At 41.2% G+C, this 20,248-nt stretch overlaps 2 protein-coding genes and 1 long non-coding RNA gene across 4 annotated transcripts; all 3 read left to right on the top strand.

The window, feature by feature from the left end:
• Positions 1-5,280, top strand: LOC133743089 (uncharacterized). 2 transcript variants are annotated; one of them, XM_062170870.1, is made up of 12 exons: positions 1-276; positions 592-702; positions 1,402-1,497; positions 2,026-2,079; positions 2,246-2,391; positions 2,468-2,618; positions 2,701-2,838; positions 4,160-4,231; positions 4,318-4,391; positions 4,512-4,653; positions 4,815-4,893; positions 5,028-5,280. In XM_062170870.1, the coding sequence occupies exons 1-12, from the start codon at positions 115-117 to the stop codon at positions 5,123-5,125; spliced, it is 1,323 nt and encodes a 440-aa protein (XP_062026854.1). In that variant the 5' UTR covers positions 1-114; the 3' UTR covers positions 5,126-5,280. The 2 variants fall into 2 exon arrangements, 1 of the variants encoding a protein (XP_062026854.1); XR_009862933.1 differs by lacking the exon at positions 5,028-5,280 and having other exon boundaries at positions 4,523-4,653.
• A 549-nt stretch (positions 5,281-5,829) lies between these two features.
• LOC133743090 (small ribosomal subunit protein uS9) lies at positions 5,830-6,530 on the top strand. The gene has a single exon (XM_062170871.1). The coding sequence runs from the start codon at positions 5,896-5,898 to the stop codon at positions 6,337-6,339; it is 444 nt and encodes a 147-aa protein (XP_062026855.1). The 5' UTR covers positions 5,830-5,895; the 3' UTR covers positions 6,340-6,530.
• A 4,145-nt stretch (positions 6,531-10,675) lies between these two features.
• On the top strand, positions 10,676-11,641 carry LOC133707392 (uncharacterized). The gene is made up of 2 exons (XR_009845098.1): positions 10,676-10,950; positions 11,341-11,641. It is a non-coding gene; the product is annotated as an uncharacterized LOC133707392 (long non-coding RNA).
• The last annotated feature ends 8,607 nt before the right edge of the window (positions 11,642-20,248 follow it).

Genomic DNA, 20,248 nt, shown 5'->3' with positions numbered 1-20,248 from the left:
GGGGTAGAGCAGTAACCCGTTGAAAAGTGAAACCCAGTTTGGCTCTCTCTGATAATTCGGTGCCGCTCGTCGTCTATAGCTCTCTCTCTATCTCTGTGTGAAGCTTAGCTAAAGATGAAGAAGAGGGGGACTCTGGGGTTCGAAGATTCCAAGGCCGTGTTTGGACTGCTCAGAGCAGAGCAACGACCACTCGAAGAGATCGTCTCCGACTTCACCTCTATTTTCTCTCACGCCTTCCATTTCATTCCTTGCTTCTCCCTCTCCCTCCTCTTACAGGTACCTCTCTCTCTCTCTCTCTCTATCTTATTCTTGAGGAACATTGAAATTCGCGTCTATCCATTTCTTCACACAATTGAACTAAAACCCTAGATCCCTTACTTGCAGAAAATTTGTGTAATTTACAAGGGAAGAGAACTAATTGAGTTTCTTGATAGCTGTATCATCTAATATGATGTACAATTATCAAAACCCAAGAGCCAAGACAATCAATTTTGGATAGTAACTTTCTTGGTGTTTGGAATTTTTTTTTTTTTTTTTTTTTTTTTTGTATTAGCTGTTGGATTCTGACTAGTTGGGATGCTGTGCTTTCAGGATAAGAAGATGCTGAGTTCCACCCAACGCTTGATTGCATTTGCTTTACTTCATCAGGCTCATGCTTCCCAGAAACCTTCCTCGAATCCGTTCATAAATTTGATTATAAGTGTAAGCATTGTTTGATGCCGTTCTTGCCTTAATAGTTCATTTCATCTTGATTGATTTTAGCTCACAAGGAACCCCAATCATCTTAAAAAAAAAAAGTTATTTGAATCGTTTATCATGCTATCAACATCATCCCGAGTCTTGTAATTACTCCTTTAAAGTTAAATTATAATATGACTGATTGAGGATATACTTATTTGACTGTTGGATCATTGTTTCTATATGCTATGTTGTACGCGTTTGCCCCTTTGTTTCATAATAAGTGCTATTTTAACTTGAAATCTAAAAAGAGATCAAACTGGAATAAATCCATTGCAGGTTTTTGTGCACTCTTGATAGTTGATAGTGACCAGAACATTTAATCTTCTTATCTTAAATCACCGGATTAGAGTCAAAATTGAAAAAGTAAATATGATCTGGTTTATAATTACCCATTGTTTTGTTTTAATCTTTACTAGTTGGATGGTCTATCACCAATTTAAAATAATAGTTAAGCAAATGACACTGCATTCTTTAACATGAAGAAGTTTGAACTTGCTGATAAGCTTGTTGTGAATCCTTTATCCTAAATAAATTTCTGAGTGTCTTCTGTTGGGGCTGGCTACTTGTTATTATTTATTATTGCGGGTTGTATGATTTGGCATGTAAATTGCATTCTTGATGTATAATAATTGCATCTCTTTTCTATATGCTTTCTTGCAGGCTGCATGCGATGTTGAAGCTGAAAAATGTGAGAGGGCATTTGTTCTGCAGCTATTACAACTATCCGGGTCTGATGGCTCTAATACTGGCAAAGAGGTTCCACATTCTTTGTTTAGCCTTTGAATTATCAAATTATGTTGTTGGTTTAGTTCTATAGAAAACAGCCAATCGTTGTATACCTGTTAATTCCCCCTGCAAATATGGTTGATCAGTAGTTCTAGGAGTCACTGAGGATACCTTGTAGAGCAATTCCATGCTTAAATGGACGAAAGCATTATTGAAGGCTTTAGTGCAATGCTATCTCCTTTACCTTTTTCTTGTCGGACTTGTTCTTCTGTATCTCTCTATTTAAAAAGTACTGCTATCCTAAATCCTCTTTTTTGGTAAACCTGTTACGTATACTAACCCACCATATTCACAGGCATAACCGCATAACATCTCCACTATCTTCCTTGTGTTGTCCTACATAACCTTAAATCATTTATATCGAATCATCCAATTTTGATATGACCTCACGTTGTTTGTATGCTTATTGTTGTAAGAAATTATTTTCTTTCTTTCTATGTCTATTTGTATGCTTCTCTTCAAGGTTACAAATATCTGAAAGAGGTTTCTCCATTGCAGCTTCTTAAACAGTCCGCGGCAGATTACATTAAAAATTTTGATTCTTCGATGCATGTAAGTGATGTATGCCTTTGTATATTTTACAATGCCGTTATGGATTAAAGTTTCTGCTATTTTTCATACAATGGATACTCATTATATGAGGATTTTATTGTCAAATAAGTGGTGAAATGTGGTTGGTCTCTGCACATAATGGACATTTTTGAATTGTTACTGTCAGGTCTTCCCGCAACAGGAACATCTGCAGCAGCAGTATGCAGATAAAGTCCATCCAGAACCATATAGTTCTCCATTCAAGGATGGTTCTATCAAAAATGTGGTAGCGGACCCTGATCTTCCTTCTGGTTGTGATACCAACTCATCAGAGTATGATCCATGACTATAGCTTATTTATTTCTTTTTTTGATTATTTTCCATCATGACATCAAGGATTATGTTTCAGGTTTGATCTACAACCTGGAGCAAAACCTAAAGTCGGTGCTGGAGATAAAGACGAGACGGTGCTTGGCTTGCTGTCCAATCTAGCGCTGGAAGGATTAGGTCCTCACTGGAGTAGGCCTATTCCTCCGAGACTTCCAGTTCAGGACGATGAAGTAAGACACAAGGGTATTTTTTTCAGATATATTTGTACAGGCACACTAGTTTATGTGAGTTATAATTGTAAACCCATTGCAGCTAGTGTGGCTCAACCCAGTTGACAATCATGAACTTTTATGGGATGATGGTATGTGTGTTGATACCAGCAGAGGTGCAGCTGTAAGGGACTTGATTGCTAAAGCTTTGAAGGGACCACTTGTGCCTGCACAACAAGAGGTGCTGATATTTATGATATATATATATATATAATTATATATCCAAGATATGAAATTCTATAAATGGCCGTAATATACTTAAGCATGTATACTTCTATGTCACTTCTGATACTGAATTAAGTAGTAATTCTGATTTTTAAGTAGTAGTAATGTGTCTGTATCCTTGACTGATGTAAATTTAAAGTTGAGTGGATGGAACATCTTCTGGTTGGTCCTTGTATGGTTTGGATGTGCTTAAGTGAAATAGTATAATATTTGTGAATGGGAAAGTAATTTCAATAGAAAGCTAAGGTAGCAGAGCATATTGATGCCCCATCTTTTTACTCCCTATGTGAGCTGATGTGGAAGACCGAGATACCTTAAAAGATTAGCACTGAGATGTTTTTTTAACAACAAAGGCCAAGTGTGTACCTCCCACCCTCTTGTTTAAAAATTAGTAACTATCCTCTTTTAGAAGTGGCTGGAAATCCTTGGACGAAGATAAAGTAATAAAGATAACTCACCATGACCTAATGTTTTTTGTTTGGGCAGTGTTGGGATATTTGAATAAGTATTTAGTTTTTGAGGAATTTTACAAGAATGGGGTTGCCTTATCTCAGCGGGTAGATTTCAGTGGAGTTCAGGGCTTTAGACATGTAAGTTTAGTCTGAAGTATATATAAGACAGGTTTCTCTTGTGTATCATTAATTGTTAAGAAGTGTTAGTCTTTCTGGAAGTATTAAGACAAAAGTTCTGTGGAAATGTTGTGTATTGACTGTCTTTTGAGTGCTTTGGTTAGAAAGGAGCACTAGAAATTTGGAAAAGAGGTGGAGTAGGAGGTGAAGGAGGATGTGAAGACAATATGGGATAGAGTATGGTCTTGGACTTCTTTCTGGGCATCAGTAGCTGCAAAACCTAGAAATTTCCCTCTCTTTATTCTTCATATTGATTGAGGAGCGTAAGTTTGCTAATTAATTGTATGTCTTATGTTAATACTAATGGTTTAGTGCAAAAGGCTGAGAAAGTTGATAATACTTTATTTCAGTAATAACAGGAGCTAAATTATCTTTGAAATTGTGAGTCCTGTTGTAGCTGGAGTGATAGTCACCGGTCAGTAGTCACACTTACCTTCTGAAGCAGAGGTCATAAGTTCAAATTCCCCCTTCCCAAAATACTACAGTGGATAAGATTAATCATTAGTGACATAGAATTTGTTGGGAGATTTATTGTCACGTCAAATTTCAAAGAAAAATTAAGAAATTCATGTTACTTCATTTTATATCGTGTTACATCAGTCATTTTGAAGGAAGAGATGACCCAATGCTTGCCCTTTCATTGTCCAGCAAGTCTTGATGGAGTTGACAAATGACCCGAAACTTGTATATCACTGTGGGCTGACACCAAGAAAGCTGCCGGTAAGTGTTGATGATAGCATTACTCTGTCAACAATGTAAGTATGCGTCGATGGACTATTGTATAATTCCATAATTCTTGTTTTCAGGAACTGGTGGAAAATAATCCCCTAATTGCAGTTGAAGTTCTCACCAAGTTGATAAACTCCCCTGAAATTGCAGAGTATGTCTTCAGTTCTGTGATTTATTTCCATCTCTAATTCTACAGCGATTTTGTTAAAGCCTGCGCTTCCTTTATTATCAGGATTTTTGTGCTTTATATACGTTTTAATTTTTCTCACAGATATTTTACAGTGCTCGTCAATATGGACATGAGTCTACACTCCATGGAAGTTGTGAACCGGCTTACGACAGCTGTTGAACTTCCTTCTGAGTTCATACATATGTACATAACCAATTGTATATCTTCGTGTGAGAACATCAAGGTACTTGCTCGTGCCTATGGATATTAAACTTTAATCACTAGTCAAATTCGTTAGTTTGATTTGGTTTTCGTCAAGCTACATACATGATACATCAAACATCAATATAATGTTGATGTTTTTTATATTGTGTTCTAACCACTTGGCATATCTCATCTGCCCAGGACAAGTACATGCAGAACAGACTTGTGAGGCTTGTTTGTGTATTTCTGCAGAGCCTTATCCGAAACAACATTATAAATGGTCAGTGCTCCTTTTTATTAGGGTCGTTCAACCATATTTATAGACATCAGCATATGCATTAAGTGCACTATTCATGACTACTTACATCTAACAAATGATAAGTTGCTGACTTTCTTCAACGGTCATATTTGCAGTTAAGGATCTTTTCATTGAAGTGCAAGCTTTTTGCATTGAGTTCTCCCGGATTAGAGAAGCAGCTGCACTCTTTAGGCTCCTAAAATCCTTGGAATGAAGAACTATACTCTTATTTGTCTGTAACTTTTTGTATTGCAAGATTGCTACCGTTTTGCAGTGAGCAATTATCTCTGTATGATTTTTCCTTGTTCTTGTAGATAATCTCTTCATTTAGAGGTCATTTAAATTGTTTCCCCATTTAATTTTCGATTACTACATAGTTTACTAGGTTCTTGATCTCCTATTAATGAAAAAGAATAAAATTAAAATTCATGATCTTAGTCAACCTGAGCTGAACCCTTGCGTATAATGTAAGCAAGACATTGACATGGTATAGAAATCTCATATCTGTTACATGTAGACGCAAGGAGATATATATAAGCAGAGTTACTTTTGTCCGACTCACACATTGTAAATCTCCATTTACTTGCACCATCGTTGTTGATTTCTCACCTTAAATCATCGACCGAATCAAAAGCTTGATGATTTCTGGTCGGGCAGCTCTTGAAATCAATAACCTTGTAGGTCGGGCACTAGTGCAACTTCATTATGCACTTAGGTGCGAGCTTAGGAACCTTGAGGCACCTGGTGAGTACAGAATCTAGGACCTTATGGGTTCAATACACACTGTATATGTAGACGCAAGGAGGAACCTTTTGGGCCTCCTTGTAGCCAAAAAAATTGGGCTGAAACTACCCCCGCCAGGCCCACATTTTAAAGCCCGCAGTTTAGACCATCATATAAATATCCTCACTTGCGTTACCACTTCCTCTACCGCTAGGGTTTTTCTTCACTTCCTCTCCAGAGAGCACAGCTGAAACCCTAACCATGGCGGCCGCTGTTCCAGCAAAGGAGTCCGTTCAGTGCTTCGGTCGCAAGAAGACCGCCGTGGCCGTCACCTACTGCAAGCGCGGCCGTGGCCTCATCAAGATCAACGGCTGCCCAATCGAGCTCGTCGAGCCGGAGATCCTCCGGTTCAAGGCCTACGAGCCCATCCTCCTCCTCGGACGACACCGTTTCGCCGACGTCGACATGCGCATCCGTGTGAAGGGCGGAGGCCACACTTCTCAGATCTACGCCATCCGTCAGAGCATCGCGAAGGCCCTGGTGGCTTTCTACCAGAAGTACGTGGATGAGCAGAGCAAGAAGGAGATTAAGGACATTCTGGTCAGGTACGACAGGACTCTCCTCGTCGCTGATCCCAGGCGCTGCGAGCCCAAGAAGTTCGGTGGCCGTGGTGCTCGTGCCAGGTTCCAGAAGTCTTACCGTTGATTTTGGGGGGGGGGGGCGTTTTGGGGAAGCCCGCAGGTTTTTGCTATGCTTATGCTTTTAAGCTTTACGTTTTTGGTTTTCGAGAACTTGGATTTGATGCCAATGGAGACTTTGTAGTTGTTTTAGTATGATGGAATTTGAAATGGTACCTTGTTTTTATTAAGTAATGAATGGTTTAGTTAATTTGTTAATGAGTGTTATGGTTTGGAAATGGTAGCTTCTATGCCTGAGGTTGTGTTCATGAGCTCGGTGGATTGGGTTGGTTGTTATGTAGCTCGATTTAGCAAGCTTAGAATGTTTGTGTTGTGCTGCCAGTTGTATGGTTACATTGTTTCGATTTTGCATGTATGGAATAGGTTTGTTCTAGGGTTGGTGTCTTCTGCCTGTTACATTCTTTGGACAATTTTCTGGGTGGTAGACTGGTAGGCTACATGTAAAGTAATATTCTCTTTTCTGAAAGAGACGCTTGTTTTTACAGAATAAGTTCAACTAGTTAAACAAACAGATGATTTTTGTTTGACTAGTTTCATGTGAATTCACCTCCTATCTCAACAGAGTAATGTGAGTTACATTTTTCTAGTGTAAAGATTTCCCCTTCTATTCTAAAGAGTATGTTACAAGTTATTTCTGTAATCAAGCGTTGCATATAAGCATTAAGTTGACATTCAGTAAAGATAGAGGATGGTTTTGGTTGACAATGTTAAATTGTTATTCCATCTCAGAGAAATGTTAAATTGTTATTCCATCTCAGAGAAATGGGAGTGTGCTCTGAAATGTTGATGAGTCAACACCTAATTCAATTTTTGTTGTAGGAAATGTTGTTTATCTGTTGTCTACTATCCCAAACCCTGGTCTTTTGAATGGTTGAGCTTTTTGAGCTTGTTTGATTTTTCACTAGTTTAGGGTTAAGGGGCTAACAAGTTACCATTTCGTCAAATATATTGTTCCTACGTCAAACTCATTCTCAATCACCGATTCCTATATACCAATTGTACTTCAATTACGGAATCGGATGTGATGGCTACAACAAATGACAAATAATTGTAAAAATAAACTCTTTCGGTCTTCATGAAAGCCATATTTCATTTAGGTCTTTTTGGAAAATATGTTTTATTTCATGCAGTTAAAATAGGAAATATTTCAACGTACAATTCTCAAGGTTCTTGAGGATCCAACAACTTTCCCCAAATTTTTGGGTTAACATTTGTCAAACGACCCAAAATTTACCATGGGAGTGGACTTAGACATGGCTATTGGGGATTTCAAAATAAGCTTCTCAAATAGTGATATTCCAGTTGATAAGCAAAGATTGATTTACAAAGGTTGTATTTTTAAGTTTCAGACCTCTACAAGTCATCTTATATGCTTTGGTCCATGCTTGTTTACTTTTCCCGGCTTGTGCTTTTTTGGCCGTTAATTTTTTACTGTCTGTAAATTTTATCTAATGCATAGTTCTAATTTTATTTGTTGAAGTCTCAGTCAAAAATAAAGATTTGCTCAAGTCTGTGATTAAATTAGCGATTAAAAAAAAGAGTGACGGCGATCCTGTGAGAAGAAAAAGAGTGTTTCATCCCTGTCTGGCGGCGATCTCTTTCATCGTCGTCGGACGGGTTATTGACGACTCCGTGTGTGTCTCTGTGAGGCTGAGTTACTCGATCAGGGGAGATTGCTGTGGATGTTTGCGAGATGAGGGAGGAGGAGATCGCTGCAGTTGGTTGGTTTTGGTCTGATTCTTATTGGCCAGGTCGGTGGATTGGATCACGGATTCGGTGGCGGCTGTTCGTAGCGGCATGGCTTGGGTCTGATCATTCTGGATTGGTTCTTATGGAGCAAATTTGGGATGGCAATTCATGGCGCTTCTCAATGGTGCGATGGCGATGACGCTTATCCGTGGCTTGGATCTGAACTGGGGTGACGCTCCTCCTTGGTGCGAAGGAGGTGGTTGAGCGATGATGGCGGTCCGGTGATGGGGCAGGGTGGCGTCACTGGCGTGGTGGAGGGTCTGTCGGCGATGTTTAGGGTGGTTTTGGGCCAGACTCGACCGCCAGCTTCCTGGCTTTTTCTTTTCTGGATGGTTGCTTCGGCTTGGGCTCTCTTTTTGGGCCCTGCCTAGGCTATCTGTTTTATTTATGTTTTCTGTTTAATTACTTAGTTATTTAGTTTGTCACGTCTTTGGCGTATAATAAGTCGCTGCATGATTATTGTAGGGTCAGTCGGACTAAATGCCTGTGTGTGTACTCTAAGTGTCTTATCTGGCCTAGTGAGGCGACGGTCCATGGTTAAATGGGCACAACCTCCTAGTGGCAGAATGAAACTAAGTGTCATCAGATTTATTCTCTGGCGGCAACTTAGCAGGATGTCACCGCTCTGTCAAAGCAAATGGAGTACCCAGTAGAGCATTTTTTGCTAATTGCTGCATGCTTGTGATGCAGAACGGATGACAGTCCAGTTCGAAGAGCAACTTGATCATGCAAAAGGAAGTAAACGAAAAGGTACTAGTAGCCACAAAATAGCTCGGAGTCCGATTGGGACGTGCCATAGCTTTCCGGAAAGGGAATTGCGCCAGGTATCAAACTCGTCACTACGCCACGACGTATGGCCTTTTTCGAGCTTTCGGGGTCGTTTAGGGCCTCAAAACGCAGTTTTTCTATTTTTCCATAATTTTGGTTTTCTAGTTTAATTTGGATTGTTTTCGTTTTTACCCATGGGCTTTAGGGTTTCATTGTTAGTCGCCCTAGAGTTTCTTTTCCCATATATAAGCAACCTTAAACGGCTGCAGAACTATCTTTTATCATATTATCAATCAAATTGAGATTATTCTCTTTTATCTCTGGTGGACTCCAGAAACTTTGTTTTAGGTTTATTGCTTGTAAACCTAGGTGATCTTTCCGATTGCGTCAGCTTGAATACATTTATTTTGTTGAGATTTCTGATACTATTTCGGGAAGTTCTCTAAATGTTATTGTAATAAGGGGTTTAGGCTCAATGTTTCCCCCTTATATTCGACATTTTTTTTTTCATTAATCAATGCTTGAGGACAGCCACATCAACCCTTTATTTAAAAAAAAAAAAAATGAAGGACCAAAGTATAGGCCTGTTTCCTATATCTAATTTTTTTAGTAGAAGTTCATCTAATGGTATATTATGTTGTGTTGCTTTTAGGTGAGAAATGAATTTATTTTTAACGATCATGGAGATCACAAAGTGACTACGTGCATGAACAGAGGTTAAATATTAATGCCTATTTGGCTTGACGACGGGTATAAATATTACAATAAAATAAACAGTCACATTTTATGATAAAATAAAAGGGAAATCAATTTACCTAAATTTGAGTTACACTAATCCCATTTACCCAAACAGTTTATAAGATTGTCCACTTACCCAGTAAATTATATATTTTTTACCTTAATACCCAATTAAGTTTTTTAATTGTTTATTTATTTATTTTTGAGATAGTTTTGCCCTCTCTCTCTTTGTCACTTGGAGAGAGAAAGAGAAATCATTGGAGACTTTGTCGGTCTCCGAATACCAGCCGCGGGAATCCGGCGACCTGTAATCGAAGTCCAGCGATCGGTGACTGGAGTCTGATTTTATTGCCTCCAAATAATACCCAATAAACTTTTATTGCTACCTAATAAAATTTTTTGGGGTGGGGAGTAATAAAAGTCTCCGGCAACCTTTTCGTGGGGCGGTGGGACTGTTATGGGAAGTCGGTGGTGTGGCTTTATTTGGAGATGAAGATGGCAGCATGGCTGTGATGGCCTTGGATTGGAGGCTAGGTCCTTTTTCTCATGGGGTGGTTGTCGGGTCTAGTGACAGCGGCAATCCTCTTGGTGGCGATGGCTATCAGGTCTGCGATTGCATGCATGGTGATGTAGGCACTGATTGTGTTCATAGCAGCGGCAATATTAGTTTTTTCGATCATAGCCTTCGATGGTGCCTACGGCATTGGTGGGCATGCTGACGGAGTCTACTGGCTGGGTGATGGTGGGTAGGGCTGGGCACCTAAAACCGAAGTCCCGGTCCCGTTTCGAAACCGTCCCGAAATTTGCCGGTACGGGCCGGGATCAAAATCTGAAATTTACTATTTGGGCCCGTCCCGTCCCGTCCCGTGGAAACGGGCCCGGTACCGGTACTAGCCTAGTTGAAACCGATTGATCCCGTCCCGTCCCGTTTAAATTAATTAAATTAAATCTTTAATTTTTTATATTACTTGGTTGGTTTTGATTGGGTAATTTAATGTGGGAACACAAAGGAATGACCACACCTGATCAAAACCTTTTGACCTAAACGACCTAAGTCCCTAAGCCGCTAAACGAAGTCTGATCCCCAATTCACTTCTCTTCTCTTCTCTTCTCAGTCTTCTGATCTAAATCTCTGATCTTGGTGGAGACGACGATGTCGGAGCGCTTCCAGCCCAGATCGCGTATGGCCTGGCCCATGATCTCCTCGGCGTGGCCGCTCGCGTAGACCTCCGCGTTGTCGAAGAAGTTAACGCCGTGGTCGCGGCAGCACTGGAGCAGCGACTTTGCCTCCTTCACGTCCAGCGACTTCAACTTCGCCATATGACAGCTGGCTCACCTTCAGCCCCGATCCGCTGCCTTAATTGTAAGCCTTTGATTTTTCAAGACTAAAAAGAAAGTTAAATCGTTCGATGATAGCTGCTGATTCATAATCAATTGGCAGCCAACCAAACATTTGCTGGGAAGCTTGTTATTCTGGATATGTTATAATCTCTTAGGTTGAATTTGCTAGAATTGGTCTATTTAGTTGCTAAAATGGAATTATGGCTGGCTTGTTCTTTAATCAATCCTCTGTAGCAATCTGTTCAAGTTTTGAAGGTTCGCGGCCAGCAATATTTACTCTCTTTTGATTGTTGTGGAACATTAACATGATAATCTAATTCACTATAAGGAAAATCTTAAATCAAATTATTGTAGTTTATAATGAATTTTAGTTGGTCTTATATGCCCTCTGTTTGTTGATTTTGTTATGCAGATTTGAGCAGTATGTTGATTATGCTCTTGATGTTCCCATGTACTTTGCTCCAGGTCAGTTATTCACTTATTTGATTCAAATCGTTCGATGGCTAGAGCGAAGAAGGTAGCTGCTCGGCCTCATCCAACCGCTTCGGGACTTTGAATTCATAATCTGCAATTTGCAGTTTTGCACATATTGTATTATTGTCCATCTTCACTAGTTCATTTCTTCTTTTCAAGAATTCTTCAATTCATTTTAGTATTTTACATTGTTTGATTTGGTTTAAGGCAAAATTGATTGTGTAGATTTATAAGTTGCAGTGCTAAGAGGACAGCTGCATCCTATAATGATTGAAATCTAGAAATTTTGGATAGCTGTTAAAGTACTTGAGTGTGGAAAAAAAAAAAAAAAAAAAAAAAGGGATTCTGGTATCCCGAATTGGGCCCGGGCCCGACCCGATCCCGGTCGGTTTTGGTACCTTCGGTACCAACTTTAAAAAAACGTAATCCCGTCCCGGCCAGTCCCGAAAAATATTTCCGGTATCGGGTTCGGGATCACTCAATAACCGGCCCGTCCCGGCCCGTGCCCAGCCCTAATGGTGGGATTGCAGCTAGGGCTTGGACCCCTTTTTGCTGCTTTTGCCTTTAGGCATTGTACGTGGGCCTCTGTCTTGTTTCAGGCTATATCTTTTACTTACTCGACCTGCAATTAGCTGGACTGTTGGGCCTCTTGCTTTAATGTTGTTTTTTTATTTATTATTATTTATTTATATATATTTTTATCTATCTTTTAGTAGAGCACGGAGAAGCCCCATATGTGTTGGGCGATCCTTTGGGAACATCAATAAATTTAGGAAGAGTCTTGACTGTGTTCGGAGTCTTCCCTATTAGTGTTAGGTTCCTAAGTTACTTGGTTATTACTTGGAGGTTCGCTATAGAGTTGCATTATGTTAGATTGCTTTAGAGCACTACTTTAGGGTTTTCTTTCATTAGCTCACCTTACTTCTCAAGCTCATTGAATTAATCTGTAAGTATCTAAGCACCTTCATGTAGCCTCCATGCTGCATATTGTCACATAAATTGTCCATTTCACGTAGAAAAGGTCCGGAAGTACTTCCGCATATGTGTGACTCAAAACATTTTATGCCTCTGTATTAACAACATTTTGTCAGTTTTTGTTTTTTTTTTTTAATTTCTAACTTTTGCACCAACCATCAAATTTATATTTAAACATTCTGTCTTTTATTTTTCATGATTTAGACATTTTTTAATTTTTCAAAGCAATTCAAGATATTGTAGAAAGTGAGTCATGAAAGTTTTAATATATTTTGGGCTTAAGGGTGAGCCATCAAGACCCTAACCCTAGCTTGTGAATTTGTTACAGTTCTATAGAACACTTTCACAAGCCACTAATGACTATGGATCATAACAAGGGCCATCAAGCACGTAGTTGCAAGGCTAGAAAAAGATAACGATACAAATTTCGCGGTGGGATCGAAATGAGATTGCTATCTCTAGATTTGCTGGGAGAAAACTGATCGATGTTACCGCTGTTTAATAGTGCCTTGGCTTTCATTTTCACACTGAATTAATTGTTCTCCATTGAGTGGTGCTAGTGATAGTTTATTAGTTGAATCTCTATCTTGTGTACATATATGAGGATTCGGCTGTCATGCAGATCTGCATAGTATGCAGATAAATTGTAGACCATTCATTACAATATTTTCTTGATTATGCGGTCCAAAATTCATCTCATCTGTTTGAGCCCAAAAGTATTTTTGGCAAGATCCCTTTAGGGGATTTAGCATAGCGGGCCGATACCTGCGGCCCAAAAATAAGCCTACTTGGGTTTGGGTTACAGCTTCACCCATTCTGAGATCCATAAGGAAAACGAGCCCTTATTGGAATCAAGTAGCAGAGATTGAATACGAAACTTCAATCAATAATCCTTCTATGGCAAGGAACAGTCGAAACCCTAGAGTATAAATACCAGCTTTCAAGGACGAAACAAACACAACTCTTCAATCAATCAAACAGATTATCAAAGCCTCTCCGGAGCAAACCTACCTGCAACCTAGTTGCAAACCATCGAAGCAAGGGTAACGCCCTCGCAACCCAACGAAGCTAAAGATCCGCTTTAGCAAATCCTGTGCTTTCTCCAAACTTCCCAGTGATTGCTCTGCTTAGTCTACAACACTATGTATCAATTCGGTGAACGCAAGAGACCACAACCAAAGCCCTTACCCATAAGGCAAGAAGTCATTTTCTGAAAGGTAGAGAAAAGAACCTTGTGACAAGGTTGGTGCTCTCATTGTCCACATCGTTTAAGAAGAAGTCAGGTCAAGGGACTCCCCGACGACTGCATACCCACGGTGCTGGCACGCTCGCGCACTCAAAAGAGATAGTTTGCACCAGACTGGTTTTGGAGCCAAACATTTTGGCACGCCCAGTGGGACATACATAGCGTTTCTTCATGATCACAACCATTGGGAAGTCGAGCGCAAAACTTTACCAAAAGGCTTACGCTAACTGCCCAAAGCACAAGACCTCCAGTTATAGCCCGCACTCCCGTGCAGACTGTCGTGGTCTTTCAGACGAACAGGTGATTCAAAGGTTCTCATTCAACCCACGATCACCCAACATGTCAACTGAGCAGGGAGGAAATCAGCTGAATTCGGCTACTATCTCGACGAGTGAAGTAGTCAATGCTTCGACGACTACTATGGCCGCTGTGGTTAGTGAAACAACTTAGACTAGTGAGTTCGAAGCCCTCATCATACCAGAAGATGCTAGCCTTGACGAGCGACTTCGCATCCTTACGGTCAACAGTGACAATTATCGGAGGCATTTGGCTACTTCAATCGCGAAGACGGAACAGCGTCTGCGCGATTTTGATCAGCGAATGAAGCAGAATGCCCAGGAGGCCAAAGAGCATGCACGACACCTCGTTGATGAGGCCAAAGTCCATGCCGATAAGATTGCTGACAACAACCACGCACAATACTAGGAACTGCTGAGTGGTGTTAACATTGTTAACAACCAAAGCAAAGATACTGCAGCCGACATCGCGGCTATGCGCAAAGATGGTTCCAACCTCGCGACCCAGGTCGCCATGCAGAGAGCTGAGTTGAACCAGGCTAAAGAGGTTCTGAATAAAGCATTAGGAGATCCTAATGCCATCCTTGGCTCACTTGGTCAATCCTCAGGATCTGGTAAATATATACCACCAAATGCTCGGGAGAAGGCTAGCAGCAGCACGGTTACGCCTTTTGCAACAGTTACTGCCGCGTCAGCTAAGAGTAAGGAAAATGCCCTGGTAATTGGTGGTAACAAGGCTACTCCACCAGCTCCGCAAAAGAGTAGAACTCTGAAAATCGGTGAAGGCAATCCTGTTGTGTTTACTCAAAACGACAGTGATGGAGCAGAGAATGTCTATGAAGAGCTCCCAGGGAATTATTATGGCATTGACCAGGCTGGCAATCTGATCAAGATAATGGCTTTGGTCAAAGATGTGACCGCGCCAACTATGACCCTTCAGCAGTCTACCATTCCCCGGACAATTCGCCTTGGGGAAGGAACGACGACTGCTAGCCAGGCTATACCTCTACAGATTGCTCGCCAGACTGTGGCGATACCTCCTCCTCCTGGTCCAGAGTATGTGAGATGCGAAGAGGTTGAGGAGATGATCAGGTTGGCTAACCCTAGGGCCCACCTTGATGGGGTGTATGAGGGGCCTTTCCCACCTCATATAATGCTCGCGCCTTTTCCCAGAGGCTACAAAAATATCATATTTTCTACTTTTTCAGGAGAGGATATTGAGAATGCGGCAACTCATCTGGCCAGGTTTAGGGTGCAATGCGGCCAGTATCAGAATGATAATATCCTCAAGTGCAGGATCTTTGGCACCTCTCTTTCTGGACCTGCTTTTAGATGGTTTTCCAAGCTCCGACTAGGATCAGTGGCATATTGGCCAGCAATGGAAAAGCTCTTCCGAGAAACTTTCAGGGCTATCGAGCCTGAGGTTGACTTCGCTTCTCTCACTCAGATGGCCCAACAGCCCACTGAGTCTGCAGTTGCTTATCTTCAACGCTTCCATATTCAGAAGGCCAAGCTGAGTATGATCTTGCCTGAGAAAGAATTAGTCAAGTTGGCGATCAAGGGCTTGGAGCCACGCCAGCGAAAGAAGCAACACGGCAGCATGATCCAATCAATGGGAGAGCTTATTACAGAGGTGGGTAGCTTTGAGCATCTCCTCAGAGAAACTGACGCAAGAAAGAAAGGTACCTATGTACCTGGAAAATACCGTACAGTGGCCGCCCTAAGCTATCAACCGGCCACCTATGATCCCTATTATCAAGGTGAAGAGGTTTTCCAGGATGAAGATGATGAGGAGGAGAATGATGTCTCCGCATTTGAGCTGACGGGGAGGAAGAGCTCAGCCTTGAAGCAGTTGAAAATATCTAAAGAGCCTGTCAAGCTCAAATCTGTAGCCTTCACCAAACCTGAGTTCGCGACGTATACATATGATGCTAATAAGGCGCATGAGATTTAGATGAGATGATCACCGCGAAGATGGTGAAGACAGATTTTGGACCTTTCCCTCGACCATATCAGCTGAAAGGGAAAAAGTATTGCAAATTCCACAATTTGTGGAACCATAACACAGCTTGATAGGAGCATAAAATGCGACGAATTTATAGTTCAAACATTTATACTTTTGCTTAGTTTATTCCTTAAAAAGATCAATTTAACTTTGTTATTTTCTTAGGTACTTTGAGAAGCAGTTAAAGAGAAAAGAGAGCTACAATGGGGCAATCAAGGCACTTCACATGAAGTAGTGATGCAAAGGATGGATTCTGATCATTCATTGGTCCTAAAACTCAAGAGAAGATGGAGAGAGTTTTTGTGCAAAACAATTGCCGAGAAGCAGAAAACAGAGTATTAGAATCTGCCTTATTTTCTTCTGTCTTGGGCAAGGTTTTAAATATCGGTATCGTTGTATATATCGGTACTTTGAAAAAGGGAGATGTCGGAAATATCGGGGATACATGGTAAGAAAATGTCGTTTTTGAAAAAAATAAATTTATTAGAAATTTAGAACTACATATAAATACATATGAATGTCAACTTCATCTACATCCAAAAAGAGACTCTAGGCGGTTGAAAAGCCGCTCGCTGGTCTACGAAAATGCAATAATCAGACCAAGACATATGACCCATATAGTGCGAATTGTAGTGATGAACATGATAGTTATAGATCTCTTTAGAGCTGCCGACTGTTTCTCCTATAAGGGGATAATAAGGATGAACCCAACTAGATGACTGATCATATACTTCTCCATATTGATTATATCCATAAGCATCATAACCAAATTGATTGTTGCCTTCATGAGATTCATTTGAGATCCCACTGCGCTCTGTGCTTAAACTGATTGAGTCACAACTGAAGGCAATTGAAGAAACATCAGATGGGGTACTTTGATCATCAGTTGCACCTCTTGTCCTCCTCCTATATCGGGTCTTCTCTTGAGCACCATGGCCAGCTGTTCTCACTCCGTGGTCTTCATCTTGGGTGGTATGATCAAAATTACCTTCACATGTAAATTGGAATCCTCCATCCACAGAAGATTCTCCATAGTCATGTCTTTCACCTCCACCACCTATTCCGCTTCCACCCTCTCCACCATCATCAGAACTATCTGGAGTCAGCTAGGACCAGACAACAAGAGTAGGGAACTAGGGATTGGGGAATTAGGTCACCATCCATTACTACTTTTAAATAATTGGAGCTTTTTTATCATCATTATTATCACCAATAGAGATTGTCTAGGCAATTAGGCATGAACCAGCTTTCTAAGGCTTCACCATAATTTAAAATCAATAAAAAGAGACAAACATAAGCATCTATCTGCCCCTCTTGTCCGAATGAGTGTAAATAAACAATATTCACTACTCACTAGTCAGCAATCAAAGACTATAAGCCCCAAAGGGAAAAAAAAAAAAAACAGCCATATTTTTATCTCAAATTTTACAGATATTTCTTCACTTTATCGGGGATATATCGTAAATATCTAATATATCGGGGATATTTGACGATGTCGGAGAAATTTCGCAGAAACGGTGAAAGATAAGATATTTACCCCCCTAAATATATCGGTCTGTCGAAAAAAGGAGACATCGGGGGAGATATCGGATATATCGCAGATATTTAAAACCTTGGTCTTGGGAAGCTGTTTTGAAGACCTTTGGAGTGGAGTTATGAAGAAAGGCCTGGCATTTGAAGACCACATGTTCTAATATAACTTCAGACCTTTGGAGTGGAACCATAACACAGCTGACTGTGTGAAGCTGAAGGATCAGATTCAGGTATGGCTCAATAATGGTAGTTTGCAGGTGGAAGCTCCGGCGACCGCGGCAGCACTAGTAGACCTGAACCTTTTTCCTGACACCGATGTCAATATGGTCGATGTTGATTGGACCAAGAAGAACCAGAGGAAACCAACTCTAGACTTGACTACAAGAGGACGAGAAGAAGACAAGGATGAGTTCCCAGCAAAGAAGAAGGCCAGACCTGTTAGCGAGGCCTCACCAATGGTCTTATGCTCGCGATGCAAAGAAGAGTGTGGCATCCAAGTGTCACATGAAGAGGTCGAGCAGACGTTTCATTTTGGCTCCTTCCCGCCAATCAAGTGGGCTTCGCCATCGCGCAATTATCAGCCCTCTAGCCCAAAATCAAGGGACAAGACAGAATCACCGCCATCCCCAAGGGATTCCAACTTGTTCAGGAAATTGAAAGCGGCCGCGGCGGAACAGAGCCAAGAGGGAAAGGCTAGGGATAAGCACAAAGATATCCTGACCAAGCCATACATTCCGCCTTCTTCTACCTCCTCCATCAAGGAGGGTAAGTGGTACACTAGGGAGAAGGGGAAGGCGGTAGAGATCAACCCTTCCAAGAAGAGGAAGCTGCAGCGCAGGTTTGGAGAAGCCAAGTGAATACTAGAGGCTCTAGATTAGGGCCTGATCAAGCCTTCACAACTGGTCAAATCTCCCGAACAATATCAGAAGGAGATGGAGGCACTAGCTGCTAAGCCATTGGTGGCTCCCCGCAGTTTTCATAAGCAAGCAAGCTTGGAGTCAAGGGCTTCTAAGCCCAATGTTTTCTGTAGGATCACTAAAGAGTGGACACCTCCGCCAACTAGGAAGGAAGGCTCGCCAACTAGGCGGCCATGTGTCAGACGCAGGTTGTTTCACGAGGAGCCAGAAACCAAGTAATTAGTTTTTGAGAGACTGGGGGGCAAGGACAACACCGCAGACGCCTTGCAGTGGAGAAGTAAAAAAGTTCAAAGTCTAGTAGTCGCGCCCCCAAAGGAGAGCTCAGCAGGGGAACAAAGGTCGGACTCACCAAAGCAGGTTGCCGCGACGCAGGAACACAAGTAGTGTGAGGTAAGAGGCCTTATAGAAGAGTCGTTGGTAGCCTCGTTGGCTCAACAATTTAACACCGACATCCCAGTTGATGAGCCCAAGCTCAACCTTGAGGAGGATATGGACGAGACAGAAGTGGTTGACACCTCATGCAACATGGTTTATGTGCTTCCCGCGAAGTATGCACTACCAGTCGCCGCGCACGAATGTGTAGAAGCTGAGGGAGATAGTGAACAACCTCTGCAGATTACCTCAGTGGCAACAACACCTGTAGAAGAGGTTGTGTTTCTTGAAACAGAGGATGCTAACAACAAAGAGTTCTTCATGAGCTTTACAAGGCCAACACCCGCTATGGTCCAACACATGCGGCCTCTGTATATCACGGCGGAAATCGGCGGCTCCAAAGTTAGCAAAATCATGGTCGATACCGGAGCCGCAGTTAATGTCATTACTACAAGGACCATGCAGCTGCTTGGAATCAAGAAAGAGAAGATCCAGTCTACGTCCCTCACGCTTAAGAACTTCGCGGGGACTGTAACAAAGACATTGGGCCTATTGTTCCTGTGTATCAAGGTCGGCCCCGCGGAGGGGGTTTATGCTTTCTTTGTGCAGATTGCTACGCAGCTTATAGCGCTATTCTAAGCCGAGACTGGATTCACCAGAGCTATTGTGTTCCGTCCACTCTCCACCAGGAACTGATTATGTGGAACATGTGATACGCCTGAATTAAGCGCACAAAATTACCCTGCAAAAGACAATTGTTAGTATAGGATAAGCATGGATCGTTCAGTCCGGGGATTGAGGGTACTTTCACAAATTGCGCTAATTGAACAAAACTATCAAAAACTAAAGAAAGAAAACAAAAAATAAAGTTGACGCAAAAACTAAATGAAAGGGGGGATTAGGGTTTTGAAAGCGCAGACAATAATAAAAGAATGAAAACGTTGCAATTTTTAGGGATTCTAAATCAGATGTATGGACGTTGAGAACTTTGTAATCCACCATTAGTTATGATCAGAGAATTGAAAGACAATTGAACCTAATCTTCAATTACTAAGGCATGTGAATGAAACCAATCAAGAACTTTAGGATCGCCGCTAAAGCCTTATTTTTCCCAAAATTACTTAGAACCGTGAACGCACTGCATCCTAATCTTGCTTATATGCAATCAAGGTGTAGAACGCTACCCTATCAAATTAACTCATTAAGTACACATAAACACATTAAGCTCTTTGGAAATATTGATTTTAGCGTACAAAACTAGTGAGGAACGCCATCCTAGCATGCATTCTATTTATTTGATTTCACCTAACATGTAGGCTTTACTACTTAAGTGTTTTAAGATCGTGAACACATTGCATCTTAAAACTAGCTCCAATTACATGCTCATATTTTAGGTGATCAGTCTAAGACATAAACATATAAAACATTTTATAAAACAAAACCAAACAAAGCATTCACAAAACCCTGTAATCGAAAAAGAGATTCAAAAGCTAAAAATCCAT

The sequence above is a fragment of the Rosa rugosa genome, chromosome 4, assembly GCF_958449725.1.
Source record: "Rosa rugosa chromosome 4, drRosRugo1.1, whole genome shotgun sequence".
NCBI classification, from domain to species: domain Eukaryota; kingdom Viridiplantae; phylum Streptophyta; class Magnoliopsida; order Rosales; family Rosaceae; genus Rosa; species Rosa rugosa.
This window is presented reverse-complemented; position numbering and strand designations above follow the sequence as displayed.